This window comes from Lycium barbarum, chromosome 4 (assembly GCF_019175385.1).
Source record: "Lycium barbarum isolate Lr01 chromosome 4, ASM1917538v2, whole genome shotgun sequence".
Lineage (NCBI taxonomy): Eukaryota > Viridiplantae > Streptophyta > Magnoliopsida > Solanales > Solanaceae > Lycium > Lycium barbarum.
In genome coordinates, this window is record NC_083340.1 from 14,462,411 (window position 1) to 14,481,905 (window position 19,495).

The 19,495-nt window shown below is 36.1% G+C and overlaps 2 protein-coding genes across 2 annotated transcripts; both read left to right on the forward strand.

Moving 5' to 3' along the window:
- Nucleotides 1-272: 272 nt before the first annotated feature.
- On the forward strand, nt 273-2,107 carry LOC132635295 (cysteine desulfurase, mitochondrial). Its single transcript, XM_060351623.1, has one exon. It carries the CDS (start codon nt 401-403, stop codon nt 1,760-1,762), a length of 1,362 nt encoding a protein of 453 aa, XP_060207606.1. The 5' UTR covers nt 273-400; the 3' UTR covers nt 1,763-2,107.
- A 3,471-nt stretch (nt 2,108-5,578) lies between these two features.
- Nucleotides 5,579-6,500, forward strand: LOC132637184 (uncharacterized; the record flags this gene model as incomplete). Its single annotated transcript, XM_060354315.1, has 1 exon — nt 5,579-6,500. A coding segment is annotated over one exon (612 nt), but the record flags the coding sequence as incomplete, so codon positions are not given.
- Nucleotides 6,501-19,495: the final 12,995 nt, after the last annotated feature.

Here is a 19,495-nt window from a genome sequence, read left to right on the forward strand (position 1 = left end):
TCTCTAAAATGTAAAATTATATATCCGCATATTGCCCTTTCGCTTTTATCAGTCGGTTGAAAAAAGATACTTCCTCTTTCAATTTATTTGAACCTATTTTTTTTTTAATTCGTGTTAAAATAATTTTTTTTTAATTTAAAAATAAATTCACGTTATGAATATTTTATAGTCACACAAATTTTTAAACTTATTTTGAAACATAAATTTCAATTTTTTTTTTCTTTCTTAAATGTGGTGCTCAGCCAAAAGAATGCATATAAATTAAAAGTGAGAGTATTCATGTGAGAAGCTCTCTCGTTTCTAAACAGACCAAAGAGAAAATTAGTGTAGACAGTTAAATCGGGCAGAAGGGAGTAGAATTTTTTTGCGATAACAAACGGCTAAACTAGAAATCGGCGAGATGTTGTCGAAATATCTGGCAACAGCGCTACGCCGCAATATCCCTAAACTCTGCCACGTGTCCCGCCCTATCTCCACCACAGCAGCAGCGGCGGCGGCGGTGGGAGAAACACCGTACGTGGATGGCATAACAATAAAAGGTGTGAAAATCTCAGGCAGACCATTATACCTAGATATGCAAGCAACTTCCCCAATTGATCCTAGGGTTTTGGACGCTATGTTACCTTATCATCTTTCCCGTTTTGGAAACCCTCATTCAAGAACTCATCTTTACGGTTGGGAATCTGATCAGGCTGTTGAAGTTGCCCGAGCCCAAATTGCTACCCTCATTAAAGCTTCACCTAAAGAGATTATTTTTACTTCTGGTGCTACTGAGAGTAATAATATATCTGTTAAGGGTGTTTTGCATTTTTATAGAGATAAGAAACGACACGTTATTACTACCCAAACTGAGCATAAGTGCGTTCTTGATTCTTGTCGTCATTTACAGCAAGAGGGGTTTGATGTAACTTATCTTCCTGTTCAGTCTGATGGGCTTGTTGATTTAGAGAAACTTCGGGCTGCGATAAGGCCCGATACGGGGTTGGTTTCGGTTATGATGGTGAATAATGAGATTGGTGTTATTCAGCCTATGGAGGAAATTGGGAAAATTTGTAAGGAGTTTAATGTTCCTTTTCACACTGATGCTGCACAAGCTTTGGGGAAGATACCAATTGATGTGGACAAGATGAATATAAGTTTGATGTCGTTAAGTGGGCATAAGATTTATGGGCCGAAAGGCGTAGGAGCGCTATATATGAGGCGTAGGCCGAGGATTAGGGTTGAGCCTCAGATGAATGGTGGTGGACAAGAGAGAGGGATTAGGAGCGGGACCGTACCGACACCGTTGGTTGTAGGGTTTGGGGCAGCTTGTGAACTTGCAATGAAGGAAATGGAATATGATGAAAAGAGGATTAAAGGTTTGAATGAGAGGTTATTGAATGGTATAAGGTCTAAGCTTGATGGGGTTGTTGTGAATGGAAGTGTTGAAAGGCGATATGCTGGGAATTTGAACATATCTTTCGCGTATGTGGAAGGTGAGAGCTTGTTGATGGGGCTGAAGGAGGTTGCGGTGTCCAGTGGAAGTGCGTGTACTAGTGCTAGTTTGGAGCCGTCCTATGTGTTGAGGGCGTTGGGAGTTGAAGAAGATATGGCTCATACGTCAATTCGATATGGAATTGGGAGGTTTACTACTGAAGAAGAGATTGATCGTGCAGTTGATCTTACAGTCAAGCAGGTTGAGAAGTTGAGGGAAATGAGCCCACTTTATGAAATGGTTAAAGAGGGCATTGATATAAAGAGTATACAATGGGCGCAGCATTAGATTTGATTGCTGAATGATTGAATTGGGACGAGAACTGTCACTACATGAGCATGTGGAATGAAGTTGATCGTCCAGGTTCTTGTTCAGAATATTTAATGTATGTTCTTTAGCTTCAGGGCAATTTTTATGAGTTAAGTTTCTGCAATAAGACATACTGTCGTCGACTGTTAAGTTGACGCTTTAATTGTGTATGATATAGCCGTTGAGTTGCTTTAGTGACAGGATGTAGAATCTATTATGGTAAAATGATGGGTGTTTCTGCCCTTGGATTTTGGTTTCTCATATTTTGCTTGTGACCACTTAAAAACTTATATGATTTAGACCAATTTATGTTTTGCATGATTATTTCAGGAAAGTTTATGGCGTTTCTGATTATTTTAGGAAATACTTTAGGCGTTTTACTGCATTCAACAATCTGCGCTCGCTACCTATTCTACACACATCAGGGTATATAAAGATTGGACGATTGCCTGTGACATAGCTGGGACTTTTATCATCTTGTCGGTGATTTGAATTTTACAGAGTTTTGTGCTTTGAGTAGAAATATCAAGGGGATGCAGAATGAAATTTGCTTGTGTTCCTTGATTGTGTTGCCCTGCTTCCTTCATTTCTGTTTGCTTGATGCCATTTTTTTGTTTAAGGTCCTTCACTTCTAGTTGATTTTGTAATTAACCGGATGCCCTGGATTAGTGCTTTCTGGTTATATGACAAATTAGGCTAAAGGTTGCGCGTTTGAAGACTCCCAGATTTGATTCTATGGCAATGAACACCTTGATTAGGATGTCAAGATTTGTCTTAATCTATTGAATTCCATCAAATTTTTGTGTGTTGTTAACTTCAAAGCTCTTTATGATTGACGTGCCTTACAAGGAGTTCTCTGGTACGGCATATTTGATGTCGTGGGCTAGTAGGTGAATTGGTAGGATTTCCTTTTTTAAGTCAATTAAGATAGATAGATCAGGGAGGGACTAAGATAGATAGAATTCTCGTCTATTTTATTTCCTTCTTCAGCGTGACTACAGGATAGTTAACATAGGAGAAAAGAAAGAAAAATGAAAAGCAAACAAAGGATCTTAAATAAATGAGATGCTTCTGAAGGGTTATTGGAGGTTGTGCCTTCTTTTAGAGACCATTTCTTCTAGGCTTTTGAGAGTCGAGACAATTGAAGTAGTACCATGGAATGTTTATTTGCACCTTGATATCTGTTATTTCTAGTTGCTTCCTTAAGTCATTCCGTGAACATGTAAATGTAGTTTGCGCTGCAAGAGAGAAGTTTGTACTTTCAGTGATCTACAGTTTCTTATATAGCATTAGTTGTTGTAGTGGTCAAAGGTGCTAAGTGGACTGTGTTTATGGTGCTGATTGTATCAATAGCATGCTGGGGAACACTTTTGTTTTCACTTGTGAAGAAAGAGATGTTTGCTGGTGCCTGTTGCTGGATAAGAATTGGTTCTTAGATTAGTTGGTAAAATCTAGGTGCAAGCGAACGACTGTGGATCTTAAATTCTGTTGGTATTTTGTTGCTGCTACCAGACCGACTTTTCATCCTCTGTTAAGCTTCATAGGGCATTTATATGCTGCAAATTCAGAAAAACTAGATCCTGGTTTGTAGTGCTATTTTATATTACTTTACTACTTACATAGAAGCGGCTAACAAGAGGAGCTTAGGTTGGGAGAGTATTTTCAGGATTTCACAGGTTATCTGTGTAGGTCCCACCTCAAATTCCAGGCCACGCGCTGTATCTCGCACACATGCTACTCCCTTTCTTCCCGATTTGATGTGTGGGTAGCAAATACTATGCTCCCTGTGTTCTGATGTTCTCTATTCTCATCATTACCATCACACCTGTCTTGTTTGTACTAAATTTTGATACTCCCTGGTGGAATCTTTCTCCCTCTGCTCTTCATTGGTAATAAGGTCAGTTCTATTTTCCAATCTCTTTTAAGGAGTAAAGCTAATTTCTGTTCTGCTGGGCTATTTCTCTGTAATCTGTATACTCCTGGTAATTGGTTTTTGTTAAGTTTTTTTGCTTTGTTTCATCAGCTTTATTTATAATGTATGTACATGTATGAAAATTAAGCAAAACGCTTTGAAGGTTAGCCACTAATCCTCATGTTCCACATCTGCTAAAATCGACATCTTTGGCCATTAGGTGAACAAAACTTCAATTGGAGGATCAAGGACTTCAACTGATATCAAATTGTAGGCTAAACATTCTTGAAATAATGTGTATCCTTAGGCTTGAAAAGCTTGGAGCTGCCTGTGTTTCGTATGCGTAGTTTTTTTAATTCTCGCTATGGCACTGACATGTTTTAACTTCCAGTTCTTTAGCTATCTGTGTAATTGGTGACTGTTTTTGATTTTTCTACTCTCCATGCCTTTAATTTGTTTTTTTCATTTCTTCTGATCGCTGCTTCTCTGCTATTCTGCGTTATTTTGTTTTGGCTGGCGTTTGCTTGGTTCTATGGGATTTTGGCCTTACTTAGGATTTCCGAAGTTGGTGAATAAAATCTGTTACTCCTTTGGATCTTGCAAGTCGCGTTAAACGTGAACTAGAGTCTAATGTCTAGCATAAATTGGAAAAGCAGGAATCGATATAACCCTTTTCTCCTTTGGAAAAGAAAATTTGTATAATTCTTGTTGTCGGAGAGCTAAATTGTTTCGGGCAAAGCCCAGGCTATCATTACTAGTAGTTATCAGAAAAGCTGAAAATTTAATCATATCGTGCAGAGTGGAAGTGTTCCCTTCAAGCCCATTGGTATGTAAATTGTAATGCGGCATTATTGCACTATTTTCGACTAGACATCAAGCGTGTGCCTAACTGTCAATGAAGTCCGATTGGATTGTGTAGACGAGTGATACGTAGCATGTCAAGCTTTTAAATCCCTGCCTATTTTGAGTAGTGTTTTCTGTTACAAGTGTACTTTCGAGGAGTGGTGGTTTGTATTTGGTTAACCAATTCGAAAAGCACTTCTTATCTTATTAGATCAGCAATTTCTGCTTGACCAAACTTTCAAAAAGTGTTTTTCGAGCGAAGTTACTTCTTTCAACTTCTTGAAAACCACTTCTACTACGCGGAGACTCTTAATTTTCTTTCGTTTAGTCAAGCACTTCAACTTTTTAAAGCAAACACTTATGGGTTTTTAGAAGCTTTGCTCAAACAAGCTATAGATCTCAGCGGATTGGAAGATATGCTGGGTGAGTTATTTTCAATTTGTTAAAATCTTAGTGAATAGGATTACCGATACTTATACGGCTGGAAAATAGAAGTTACATGATAGATAGTAGAATTCGGCCCTGCATGATTAAGAACATGGATTTTCTTTGAGCAATCAAAATGTGATACCTGATGATCTTATCAAAGACAAGATGCTTTCGATTGTGGTCGTTTTGTATATTGCAACACGAGAGAGAGAGAGAGAGAGAGAGAGAGAGACTGCGGATTGGATCACCATTTTGTCTTGTAGTCTTTATGGTCTTGGATGTTTTCGTAGTGACAGCTATTACTAACGACCATCTTGAGGCTCCTGGAAGGGAGGAAGAAGAAACAAACGACAGATCAACCAGCAAATTTCTTAGGTTAATACGAAAAAGAACAATCCTTGCTTAACTTTACTCAAAAAAAAAAAGAACAATCCTTGCTTAACTCACCTCAAATAAGTTAACGCACTGGTTGCTTCCCTTTTTGTGTCTTGTGTTATCCATTGGATCTCAAGATATTATTGTGTACTCCTAGATGTGTATTTGTGCATGGATTTGTATGCTAGCTGGAAAGAGAGTGATTGTTGAAAATGTGTGGAGAGACAGGACAATGACAATCACTCTCAGATTGGTTAAGGCCACGTATGCCTTCAGATTCTTTTGCTTCTTGGGGCGTTAAGCCTGGAACAAAGAATGTTAATAATCTTTGGTTAGAGTTATCTGAAGGGGAGACTTTGTTAGCTGATGCTATACCTCCTTTTAGAACTGTTGAGGTTATGGTTGTCAGGGTCATTGGAAAGGACAATAAAGTCCTTGTCGAATCGCATCAAGAATTGTCGAATGGCATTGTTAGGCAACGGTGTAGGCCGTTGTCTGAAAAGATGAAGCCTGGAGAGACAGTTGAAGATGCGGCTTTTCGTGCTGTGAAAGAAGAACTTGGTTCAGTGCTTGGTGGGGAATTTGGAGAGAATGGGGTTGTTAAGATTTTGCCTAATTCGTATACGAAGAAGGTGGAAGAAAGGGTTTCAGCGTCGTATCCTGGATTGCCTGCTTGCTATGTGTTGCATACAGTTGAGGCTGTAGTGGATGGTTTGCCTGATGAGGAGTTTTGCACGGAAGAAAACGATGAGTATGGAGATTCTAGTGGGAGTATGGTCAAAGATGGTGCAGTTTCATGTAAAAAGCATTACTGGAAGTGGGTTGAGGCTGATTCGTTTGATCGTTGATGTGGGAGGTGAGTTTGAGCTCTTGTCCTTCCAAGATTGTATTTTTGACTACTACTACATGGTTCATAATAAATATGACTTCACAGGACTTGAAGGTTTAATGTCATATACTTTATAGGATTGTTTAGATACAGTTGCACAGAACGAATTGCGTCATTTAGCTTTCTATTCATGTTAATATCCATCTCAGGGGTATTGAGGATTTAATATTTAATGCGTGTATATCTTTCTAACAGTGAGAGCTTCTTGTATTGTCCTGAGAAGAACAGGATGGCATTTGAAATTCAATTAGCATTGTACTTGTGGTGCTTCCAAGTGGAAATAACTTGATAATTAACATCTCACAGTCAGTATGTGTGCTTATTATATTTGGGTGAGCCTTGTTTCCTATCACTTGAGATGATTTTGAATGTCTAAATTTTTTTGGTTTAGATCACTTTAGGATTGGAGGTGGATGTTCCCTGTTTGTGCACCTTTTTGTCTTGCCTAATTTGGAATCATTACTAAATTCATGGTTGCTACAAAATGAGCTTCAGGTATTCATAGTGCTAAAGAATATAATGACCTTTTATGTTGAATATACTTTGTCTTGCCATGGAGGGAATGGCTAAGCTTCAAGTAGCTGGGGGATTTTAAACTGGATCTTGCAATTTATGTTAGAGGATTTAACTGCAGAATATCTATTTCAATTTTGGTCACACAACTTCATCTTTATTAGGAAGTCAAACCAAAACTCAGTACTTGAATGGGACAAGCTTAGGGGTCTATCCCCGACCTACATTGAATTTTTTTTGGGGCTTTACATTGCCTCTTGTTTTACTCTGCCATCATAGCTGCCACAGGAGTTGAAAGTTATAGTAGCAGACTATTCTTTTAGGCTTTGTGTATGTGTGTATACATGGTGGTCATTGGCCAAGGTCTGATGAACAGTAGAGCTGGTGAAAGAGTGCTTTGCTGGTGGGGGGTCGTTTGGTTGGATGTATAAGGAAGACTAATCCCTTACATAAGAATTTTGCAAAGCCAATATTTGTTTTTGTTTGCAACATAATACCTAGTATTAACAATAAAAAATAATACTAATTGGCGTTAGTAGTTTCTTTTGCTTGATAGGACACCATCTTTGGTTTGAATTAGTTGTAAGTTCGTCTTAAAAAAAAAAAAAAAGTTGCGAGGTTTGCCCATTTCTTAGAGAAATATAGGTATCGGTAACACCATAAAAGAGGAGAAGGCTGGAATTAGGGAGAAAGGAATGGAAAGGAAAAAATCATTGTCATCAGCTTTTTGTGGATTTAGATTTGTGGCTTAATTAGCATAGAGTAGATAATCTTGCGGATCTGTATGAAAGAAATTAGAAACTATTTAGGACTCTTGGCAGGTAGATGTACTACTCATTGCATCTGGTTGATGCCTCAAATGAAACGACTCTTCATAAAAAATTAAAAAAAAGAAGAGAAATTAGAGTTAGTTAAGCTTTCTTAAAGGTAGGAGGGAAATTTTCGGAGGAATCAATGAGAGGACATCAATAGGTTTTGCTGCTCTAATTGGCACCAATTTGAGGATTGAGAGTTCTCAAGGCCTCCCATGGCCTTAAAATGTTGTGATCAAAGTTGACAAAGCCCACTCATAAGTGCTCCCAACCAAAAAGGAGAAAAAAATCCTAGTTTTATAAATTATTGATGAGGTCTTCATTCATGTAATATAATTTCCTCACTCCCTGTGAGGTGACATGCAGAAGAAGGAGAAACATGGCAGACAATTTGATTATAGCCTTAGGGCCCTTGAACCTCACTTTCTTCTGATCCCTTCTCTCTAGGTTCCTGAAATGTTAGGCTGGTTCAGCTTGACAACTTTGCGTCTTTCTAATCTTTTTAGTTGTCTCTCCTCTTCGTCTTCTTTTTTTTTTTTTTGCTTTTTCTTCTTTTTACTTTTTGGGTAAAGGGGTGGAGTTTGGTGAAAGTGAAGGATGAGTTATCACAGATTATTAATCTACTAGTCCTGATTGTTATGGTGACCTCTTCTCATCTTTCTAACTTGGCTTCTTTTCGTGTCCACGGAGTATCAAGAGCATATGATGTCTCCTACATTAGATAATTATGTGCATCTAAGAGAAATTATAAAGGTCTCAGGATATTTTGCAGTGTCTTAATGTTTAGACTTGATAGTTTGACTCTTTCCCATGGGTTCATGTCCATAAAGTTGGCTTTTGCATCACGGTAAATGAAAAGCTGTCATTCGCATAAGATATACTAGTTCATTCAAATGGTTTTATAAAGGTCTTAGGTTATTTCATTCATCACTTTTAGTTTTTGGCTGGATTTTCAATTTCTTTTACAGTGAACACTGAACACATGAAACCCTTCAATTCTCACTCTACTCGTTTTGTTTCTGCATCTTTAAAATTTAAGTTGTGTAGTTAATTTTGGTAAAAGTGTTTGCCGCTGGTCATGTTTGAGTTCAAAAGCTACGAAAATTAGTTTTCCTGCATTGGACAATTCAGAACAGGGATCAATCAAATGAATAGGCAAATGGATTTTGACGAGCAGAAGACTGAGAAATAATTCTTAATGGTTTGATAAAGGGAAAACAAGAACTGGAGAACTTGAGTATATAATCCCCGATTTTGTAATTGTAGAGTCCTCTGTAATTCTCTGTAATTCTAATGGTGTGTCATATAGTAATAGTGTCATTATGCTAATGTTGTTTGATGAAGTGCAAACAAGAACTGGAGAACTTGAATATTTTGAAGTTGGAGAGTCCTCTGTTATGCTACTGGAGTGGTCATATAATAGTGTTGTTGTTAGCTATAAACTTAGACTATGGGAATTGTTTGTGTTTTCATTTTTCCCCTGATAGAAATCACTCCACTTTAGCCATGATGAGTTTCAAACATAGGTATTTATTGATATATTGGATTGGTATAGAATGAGTTACTCTGCAGATGAAAAACCATATATCACGAGTGTGTGAGAGGGTGGTTGTTGCGCTTTTCTGTGACATCGTTGAAATGCCTGAGTACACAGTGATACAAGTTAATTCTAGGTAATCGAAAATTTGTGTTAAACGGATAACTTATAGGAAACCAAAGCGGTCAGAAGGAGGCAAGTTCATGCTTCTTCTGGGTCTTGATTGAAGTATGTACTGCTGGGCAAGTGATAGGCAAGCATTAAAAAGATGTCTCCAGCAAGTTGCAAGAGGCATTGATTATGATTGCCATTTTCTTTTTAGTGGCGGACCAATAAGACCTAACACAGAACTTTGTGGAAATTGTGGCGATGGTTGCCTGATGGTTCACACGAGGAGTTCATTTGTTTATTGTGTCTAGGTCATGAAGTGGATTCTGAAGCAACATTTGATGGTTATAGTGCCTTTCCTTCTTTTCCTAGTTTATCTTTTTGAATGATTCATATGAGAAAAGCTTTCCATATCAATCATATGGGTACAAAAAGTTGTACAGTGCTCTGTTGTTTTAAAGTTTGTGAAAAGCTGATAGGGAAGTGCAATTTAATTATGACTGTAGAAGCTGTGGTTTAGATGTATATTGAGGTCGAGGATCTATTCAATGATTTGATTGCAGAAGCTAATTTTCTTCTAAAGTAACCATATAGGTGTGGTTTAGACTTCCCACAACTTGTCGAAATGGAAAATAATTCGGGCTTTTGAAGCTTTGATTAGGGAATGAAGCGATCATAGACCTTCTTAATGAAATCTGTGGACTGTGGAGGTTCAATTCACCGCAATATGCACCACGATACATGGGTGGCGTCTCTAATTGGGATGACACCTTCTTCATCTGCTTAGGGAGCAAGCCAACGCGGATAACTTTCAGTGACATTAAAAATGGTTGGTCAATAGCTTATCTAAACCAAGCTATGACGTAGCGGTGTTAAATGTTTCTTTAATGGAGCTGATTATCTGGTGCAGTCATTCCAACCATCATAACTCAATGAATAAACCAGAAAAGTAAAAGTAGAAAAAACTCTTCAGGAGATTGGAAACCGAAGAGATTAGAAGGAAGCACCGAAGCAAAGTGCTTACCCTTTTTTGCTTCTTGATTCAACTCGTTTACTGCTGGGGAGTTTACTGGTCAGGCAGAAATTGTGGACAGGTGCCTGATGGTTATTTTGAAAGCATCTTATCGTAATGTTTTTGTTAACAGTATAACACAAATTTGTGTTTAACTGTTTATTGTGTCTGGGTCATGAAACTAATAGTATGAAGCAATAACACCTAAGGGTATGACTTAGCGTGGGTGGGTGCTAAGTGCAAACTATGTGAGACAAGGGTTCAAATTTCAGTAGAGCCAAAAAAAAAATTCCCAACTCAAAGTTTTGATGTATAGAAGCAGAGTTAGTGACATTTGCATTGGTGGGAGATAGTTATACTCAATAGAATAGTAAGTGAGAGATGGTATGTTGGCACGGAGACCAATATAAGGAAAAGGTAGTCTCAATCAGTATTTGGGGGTCATAGTGTCTTCCTCTTAAGTTCTTATTTTCATAACTAGAGAATTTTTCGAAAACCCAAAATCTACGTACAAAAGATGTACAGTGTCCTGTCGCTTTGAAGTTTGTGAAAAGCCGGTGGGGACGTGCAATTTTAGTGGTATGATATTGTTGTAGCAGTGTTTTGGATATACATTGAGGTTAGTTGAGGATCTAATCATTAATTTGAAGGCTTTGTTTAATTTTGTTCTCTCGTTCAACTAAATAGGTGTGGCTTAGTCTTTCCAAGAGATAATCAATATGTTGAAAAGTCGCATGATAAGCTAGCATCACTTTTTAACTCAGATTTCTGGATTCGTATTCTGTGAAAAAATATCATTTTTGGAAAGAAGTTGGGATTACACATTATCACCATCCTTTGCTGGAGTCCTCTGATAAGATCTTATATACGTTTCGTCCATCATTTGAGTAGTAGATCGATATCTTTATGATTTGATTGATCCCTGGAATTCTCTATAGCATCTCAAAAATTGATCAAAAGCATATAGAACAAAAAGGTCTTTGGGAATCACATACTTACCGCATATGGGTCGCAGCTTTTGTGGGATTAAAACTTGACAAAAAATTGGAATATCATGCTCAGTCTTGTTTAGCTCGGATGGATCTGAGTGAGATGCTGACATTTCTTGTTTACTTATTAATTGCTTTCCGCAGATAAACTTTTCAGGATAATTTGGAAAAATTAGGTTTGCTTAGAACTTTTGAATTATGTTGTTTGGGTAAATTCACTTTGATTGGCAAATCCGTGCAACTGGACGAGACTGAACTTCCGATGGATCCGGGGGGGTGGGGTTTAACTGCTTATGCTGTGCACTGGTTGACATTACTGATCGCACTTTCTCCACATCAGATGTGCGGAAAAATAGAAAATTACAATGACAGACAGTTAATCTTTACATATTTGGACTAGTAGACTTGACATCTTCGTTTTCTAGGATAGCGCATTAGAATTGCGAAAATTTGACATTTCTCTATCGGGGTCGTTTATTAATGGTCACCTTATTAGCTGAGCACCAACAGAAATCCATGGATCATACCATATACTCCTATTTCACAAAGAGGTACTGGTGATATATCCATGTTCCTCGCCTCCTAAATTGTGTTAAGTTTACACAATGTTGGGGTTTAGAGTTGGTCTGAATAAGATATTCTCTAGTAGAGTAATCGGTAGTCTCATATAATGCAAGTGTCCTTGTCGAACTTATAGAAACTTCGAACTCAAGTTTGATGGTTCAGCAAGATGTGAAACTATGCTCTGCTGGTTTTCAGTCAGAAATTTGAGGTGACGCTCTGCTAACACGTTTGTTTTGTAGTTGAATTTAGCACCATACAAATAATTTCAAGGATGAACATCGATTCAGATAGAAATGTGTTTCAGAATTGGTTGAGGGTAAAGATGGCAGTGACGCCTAGAGGCAAGATCTTAACAAAGGATCAAAGAATGAAAAAGCAATCCTCATTTACACAGTATAATATTTCGACGAAAATGATTTGATTGTACCCCTTAATTTTAGCTCCGCTGGAGAGAGTTCTGCCTGGGGATAGTAGGCTGAAAGAAGGTTTTGCTAGGGTAAAACGGACATTGACACGGTATTCTGTGGTGTTCAAGAATACATGTTTGGAGTGCAGAATCAATAAAATTAGCAGTCCGAAGTTTTAATTTTCTTTTTTCTTTTCAAAATGATAGTGTTTCGAGAAATGTGGAAAAAAAATTCAACAACTAAATTCGGATCAATTCTGCTTAATCGGATATATGGAAGGGACATCTTCCATAAAATTGCACTTTATGTAACATAGTACAGAAGACTGAACCTCATTACTCCCTGTAACCAGAGTGTGAAATTCAAACAAAGGGAGACAATAAATCTGTCTGTACTCGTTATTTGTTAGTACTACTAGAGAGAAAGGTGAAGGAAGGAAAATGACTATATCATTAATGGCTCCACAAATGATTGGTATGCATATTCGTTAAGCATGCATTGGATATGTATTTAAGCATAAATGTCAAGAGTAAGAACTCTCTCTCTTGCTTGCATAAAGAAGGAAAGATGAAAATTTTGAATGAGAATGGAATTAGATTCTCCCATGGTGTACCTTATGTTAAGATTGGATGAATAATTAAATTAAAATTTTAGAACTTTTTTATTTTCACAGTGGATAAAGCTTTAGCTTTTGGTTACCATGCAATGCCGCAGATACTGTAAGGAACAATTCAACGTTCGACATGTGCTAGCTTGCATGAGGTCGCAGTATACGGATGCTACCTTTAATAAACAGATTACTCTTGCTTTTTTCATACTGCCAAAAACCAAGAAAACCTGTGATTTCTTCCAATTCACATAAAGTAACATCGAGTCAGAAGACAACTACAAAGCTGATACAGTAATTAATTTTGTTTCTTTTTTCATTTCATAACTTAAGGCTTGCGTATAAAGATGAGGAAAACGTGAGTTCAAGACTTTTGTAACCCAAAAATAAAATTTTAGAATCAAAATAACTCATTAAAAAAAAAAAAAAGGAATCAAAATAGGCTTTACACACAGAATCTGTGCGCAAAAGGACCAAAGTGTAATTTTACACTTAAGTTCTTTGACGCACAGATTCTGTGCGTAAAAGCTCTTAAATATACCGGATCCATCTTCCCCACCACTGGTCTCCCTCGATCAAAAGAAAAAAAAACAGCAGAACAGTGAATAAACCAGAGATATTTTTCCCCAACTTCAATTTCAGACAACTAAAGGACGCACTGATAACACTGTTCAAAAGCAAGGATAAAAGAAAGACATTTGGGGTCGTGTGGTTTCGAAATAAGTTATGCATAACTTGTACTAGCACATAAATCAATAATGCATAAGTAACAATATTCCATCCAATTTATTTTATATGTGGTATTTGACTCGCTCTCTTAGTCCTGTTTAACCTGAATTCTTTAAACTCCAGAATCTGTCTTCAAATCTCCAGCTTGTCATTAACTTCGTTACGTGTCTTATCAATATTATGTTATTTGCAAATAGCATACACCATGACATCTCTCCTAAGATATGCCACGCCAGTTCATCTATCACTAAGGCAACGAGTCGAATACCGTCATATAAAATAAATTGGATGGAAATATTTTATGTATTATTGATTTCTGTATTTCGATATGCGTTACTTGAGTCAATGGTCTATCGAAAGCAGTCTCTCTCTTCACAAAATTGCGTACACATCACCCTCCCCAGACCCCACTTATGGGATTTCACTAGGTATGTTGTTGTATTCGATTCGCTTGAAGTATAAGAAATAAAGATATACGTCGAAAGATAATAAAAATATTCTTAAAATTTGTGGTCTTAAATATGCAATGACATTTTTATAACTACCAGAACAAGTCATTAAGGGCTCGTTTGGTTGGGGAACAAGTTATCCCGGGATTGTTAATTCACCCTCTATGTGGGATAAAATAACACTCTAATACCGGGATAACTGATCCCGGGATTAGTTATCCCGTGATTTTATCCCAACCAAACGTGGGATAAGATAGTACTAAATTTTTATTCCAGGACTATTTTTGCTTATCCATCCTACCAAACGACCCCTAAAAGTAAAATGAGAAATAAGTTAAAAGCACTTCAAATACAAAAATGTGTCATTTTTTTTAATATCATATTAGATGAAAAAGAGGAAATAACTTGTTATCGTTTTTGAATATTTTTGTTATAGGTGTATACAACGAAAATCCAAAAAGAATCAAGCAAGAGAAGATAGGTAGTGTAAAGCAGGAGGGGATAGTGAATAAGCGGATTACAAAGGGCATAAGAAGGGAGAGGACAAGTACCAAAAACAACAAGAATCCACTATAAAGGCCAAAAACACACTATTTCCCATTTGGCTTTATGTGTATCTGAATTTGGCTTCATATAATACAAGAGCCAAATACATATAGCGAAATACACTCAATATAAGGAGAAGAAGCTAGGAAAAATATGTAAGAAAAGTAATGTTCTTGGCCGGGTTCGAACCTGGCCGGGCAAGGTGAGAGCCTCACCTAATAACCATTTCAGTCACTCTAACTTTATATATTTTGGTGTAACTATGAATAATAATTTACAAAATCACTGTAGCTACTACATATAAATAAATCAAAAGGTAGTTATAATCAATAATTACCTCTTAGAAGAAGCTACACCAAGTAAAAATTCCTAAGTAATATTGTGCTAGTTTAGTGAAGAAATTGTACGGTTTTCCTTCAAATGGTCTGGTCTTCAATTTTTGTCCTTCAAAATCGAACTTATGCCTAGCGGAATATAAGTTCTTTAATGACGCAGGACATAACTTGTGAGATATTATGATGGAAAAATATAAACTTATGTCCCGCTTAAAAATTATTTTTCTTGAGGCACAAAAATTAAAGACCAGCACTATAGATGTACAGAAGTGCAAATGACCCAAGTTTAGTTATGTCACGGCCCAGTTCAGGTAGACTACAAAAATTCCCAAAGCTATTTACTATGAATTTTCCTTTCTAAACCTCTAATACTTAAAAACACTCTCAATAGAACTCCTCAAAGCCATAGCAGATCGTTAAATCCTAAAATTAAATACTCTCTGACGAAAATAACAGATACAGTTAAGTCTTGACGCAGTGATTTTTAAATGTTGTTTCCTCTTTCGTTGGACGACTGGCTTATAGTTTCTACTAGTGAACTTTAAGTTACAACCCCTTTTACTTTTCACTGTTGAACTCTTAATTTTCTTTTCCCTTTTTCTTTAAGAGATATTACTGGAGAATGGATAATTCATAATTTAAAGAAGTATTCACAGGCTGCGTGTTCAATTGAACTAGTGAGCCCCTTTTACACCAAAACTGACCTTTCTAAAGAAGTCTCAAAGCAGAATGGGCTAAGAAATCAGAAACTCTATCTACTTTAGTTTGGCAATTTGTTCTATTTATATGGATATTTAGAAGAAATTGCACGAGTTTCCCTTCAACTGGGCTGGTCTTTAATTTTCGTCCTTCAAATGGGCTGGTCTTTAATTTTTGGCCTCAAATGGGTTGGATTTAATTTTGGTCCTTCAGCAATCAAACTTATGCCTAGTGGGGCATAAGTTCTTTAAGGACATTACTTCTGGGATATTATGCTGCGAAAATATAAATTTACGCATCGTAAAAAAGTAGTTTGTTATGATGGCCGAATATTAAAGACCAACACAAAATGGGTGTAAAAGTTCAAAGGTTCATTGGCACTTATGTTCCTATTTTGTGTTGGTTTGTAACAGGGGCGGACCCAGATTCAATGGTACTGGGTGCTCCCCTAAAAATCAACAAAAAATAAATTGCTTTTATTAGGACTTGAACTCCACTCCTCCATGGCTTAGCCTAAAGCCTACCACCTTTTAAGCAAAGCACCTAAATCTTTTATTGCTTTTTGGGTGCTATTTAATGTTTAAAATCAAAATTCCAACATTTTCTATTTGTCTACATAGAGTATTCATCGAGGTCATACTCGAGCACCAAATATTAGTACATGGGTTCGCCCTGGTCTTTAATTTTTAACCCTCATAACAAACAATTTTTCGCGGGATATAAATTTATATTTTCACATAATAATATCTCACAAATTATGTCCCCGCTCTTGAAGAATTTATACCCCGCTATACATAAATATGATTGCTAATGACACAAATCAAAGACTAACCCATTTGAAGGACCAAAATTAAAGAGCAGCCCATTTGAAGGAGAAACCGTGCAATTTCTTTCAAGTCCAAATGACCCCATTTTTTACCCTACATAGTAGTCCAAAGCACTAAAGTCCATCACAAAAAAATAACATTTTTTTTTATCTTTTACAAATTTTAGCTAGTATAATCATTATATATATATATATATCATATATTGATGAAACACTTATTATACACCGGCAATAGCTACAACCTATGAATGGTTACGAGTAGGAGGATGATTTTTTTTTTTTTTTTGTGCTAAAAATATTAAGATCCTTTTTTTTCATGGAAGAATTAGCAAAGGTATGCCATTATGACTTAAACGATTTTTTTTTCGACGCTTAAGCGAAATTCATGTGAAGAGAAACCAAAGTCAAAATGCAAAAAGTTTAACATGATCTCCCATCAATGGGAAGTTAACAACCGCTTTACTTCAAGATATTTGAATCAACATCACATGTAAATTTACTTTCCCCTTTTTGACTACAATGTTTTAACTGTGCAGTCATGTGATTCCATAAGTTTTCTTCATCTAAACAATTTGACTTTCCGAAGGGAAGTTCAGTAGCTAAAATATCACAAATTAAATGAGACTTTATTAATGCTCAATTAAACTTTCCCTAATTCTGTTTTAAAAAAATGAATTTCTTTCCTTCTTGCGACTAGCCATTGCTTTAAGTGATAAATTTCCTTTTCCCCTTTTTTTTGGTGTTCCTTTTTTCTTCTTTTGGGTTAAAAACAACAGGGAAAAGGATATCCACAGCTTATTACACTTTGTGGTGCGTTCTTCTAAAGAAGATAAGGTTTTGGAAATGTAAAATGATTAGTTTTTAATTATGTAACGCGTTGTTATAAAGATACCTTTGTATTTATTCAGTGGCATACAAATTACAAAAACGTTTACAATTTCACTAAATTCTATTCTTCGAGTGCGTAGCTTTCAACTAGTGCCGTCCATTGACAAAATTATTGCGTATTTGTTCCAAATTTTCATCATGTCATTGCAGTTAATTTCAACAAGATAATGCTTTTTGGTAGTTAGTACATCACTTCTTTTTGGGCAGGTCGAATGTGCTCTAAAAGTGTGTGGTTTACTTGAGTTCAGATTCCTCAGGCCTCAGTTAGATTCTTGGAACAATAAATTGAAATATTGCTTGACTTTAAAGTGTTTTGTATTTATCATTTTAAGTTTATATTTCCTATCACGTCGTCTCGGACTTTCTTTGTCTCCTTCCAAGGATCAAACTAACCAGTTCTTTTGTCTTAGGGTATATTTTCGTTGAGATCGAAATAATAAGGTGTCATGTAAAAGTTAGTAAAATTGAACAATGATAAGTCGGAAACAAATGAAAAGTATATTAAAAAAATTATTATAATGTAGATTGGTTAATCTCTCTCTCTCTATCTATCTATATATATATATATAAAACAATCTACAAAAATATAGAAAAAATAATTCTTCCTATAAACATGACTCTCCAACCTTAAAGGACTGCATTGCTAATGTAACAACATGAGAAACAAAGATTCTGGTTTTATAGAGGTCCAATGCCTTTTTCTCCAACAAAAGTATTAGCCAAATATGTAAGAGATTTATATTTTTCTTTTAAGAAAAATAAAAGCAACCATGCTAAATATTTTGCCTTTCCTTCGAGAAAAAGAAAATTCAAATAAGATAAGAAAATCAGGGCAAACACTAACAATTTTGTAATTATCATTGATGTAAAATTTAGAGAAACAAAGGTGAACTAAACCATTAGGTTTTGGGGTTACACCTTTTGAACTTATACATTTTTCAGAACATGTGAAAGTTATGATTGAAATTTGAAATGAAACACAAAACAAAAACAACTTTTAAGTTGTCAATATAGCTAGAACACTTGAAAGTACACAAGTTTATTGTAAGTACTCAATATTTGAAGTACAATGTTAATCTTTTTGGCGACCCCAAAGAATTAGGAGACCATGTGAAACTATTGATTGGTGATTTGAAGTACAATGTTAATCTTTTTGGCGACCCCAAAGAACTAGCCTTCTTTGTACCTAAAGCTATGGCACTAGTTCCTTAAATCGTTACATCCAGAAATCTGTAATCATCTGCAATCAATTAGGATTAGTATTTTAATTTGAAATGAAGGGAGTAATTGAATATCCTTTAGGAAATGACGCAGTTTTTTTATTTATTTAAGTAGCAAGTAGGTCACCGTCAATTTTAATTTGATGTTATAAATTCTTTCTAAGTTTGATTCTATGCATTAGCAGATTAAAATAAATATTCACTTATAATGTAATTATAATTCTTTTAATAACGATTAAATATTGACAACCTGATAAAAATAGCAGTTAACCTGATAATATGTCACAACTGGTAGTAAAAAAAAAAAAAGGGGGCAGATAGGTGCACTAAGCTCCCGCTATGCGCGAGGTCCGGAAAAGGGCCGGACCACAAGGGTCTATTGTACGCAGGGCCGGACCACAAGGGTCTATTGTACGCAGCCTTACCTTGCATTTCTGCAAGAGGCTGTTTCCACGGCTCGAACCCATGACCTCCTGGTCACATGGCAGCAACTTTACCAGTTACGCCAAGGCTCCCCTTCATGTCACAATTGGTAGTGTGTATATATTTATATTATCAAATGTATATAACTTAAATAATTTTTAAAATAATTTTAGCTCACTTATCGCTCTAGATTACTCTCATGCATCATCTAGAATTTTAAAACTCTGAATATGCATTTTTCTTCAAAAAGAGTCTCTTTCAATAAACGATAAATTAAATGAAAGTCGGCTTGCATACGTAGTTACATACGTAAAGAACAGCAACACTTCCATAAATAATACTCCTTCTGTCTCAATTTGTTTGAACCTATTACCTCTTTCCTAATTTAGAAACAAATTCACTTTATGAATGATTTATAGCCACATAAATTTTCAAGGCTTATTTTGAACCACAAGTTTCAAAAGTCTTCCCTCTTTCTTAAAATGTCGTGCCCAGTCAAATGAGTTCATATAAATTGAAACGGAGGGAGTATATAAAGGTAAATAAAGAGGAGTAGAAGACAACAACATCGCTTTCAAATTCCGGAAAATAAGAGTTAGC

Coding starts and splice junctions, on each gene's coding strand:
- LOC132635295 (XM_060351623.1), top strand. CDS start 401: ATGTTGTCGAAATATCTGGCAACAGCGCTACGCCGCAATATCCCTAAA.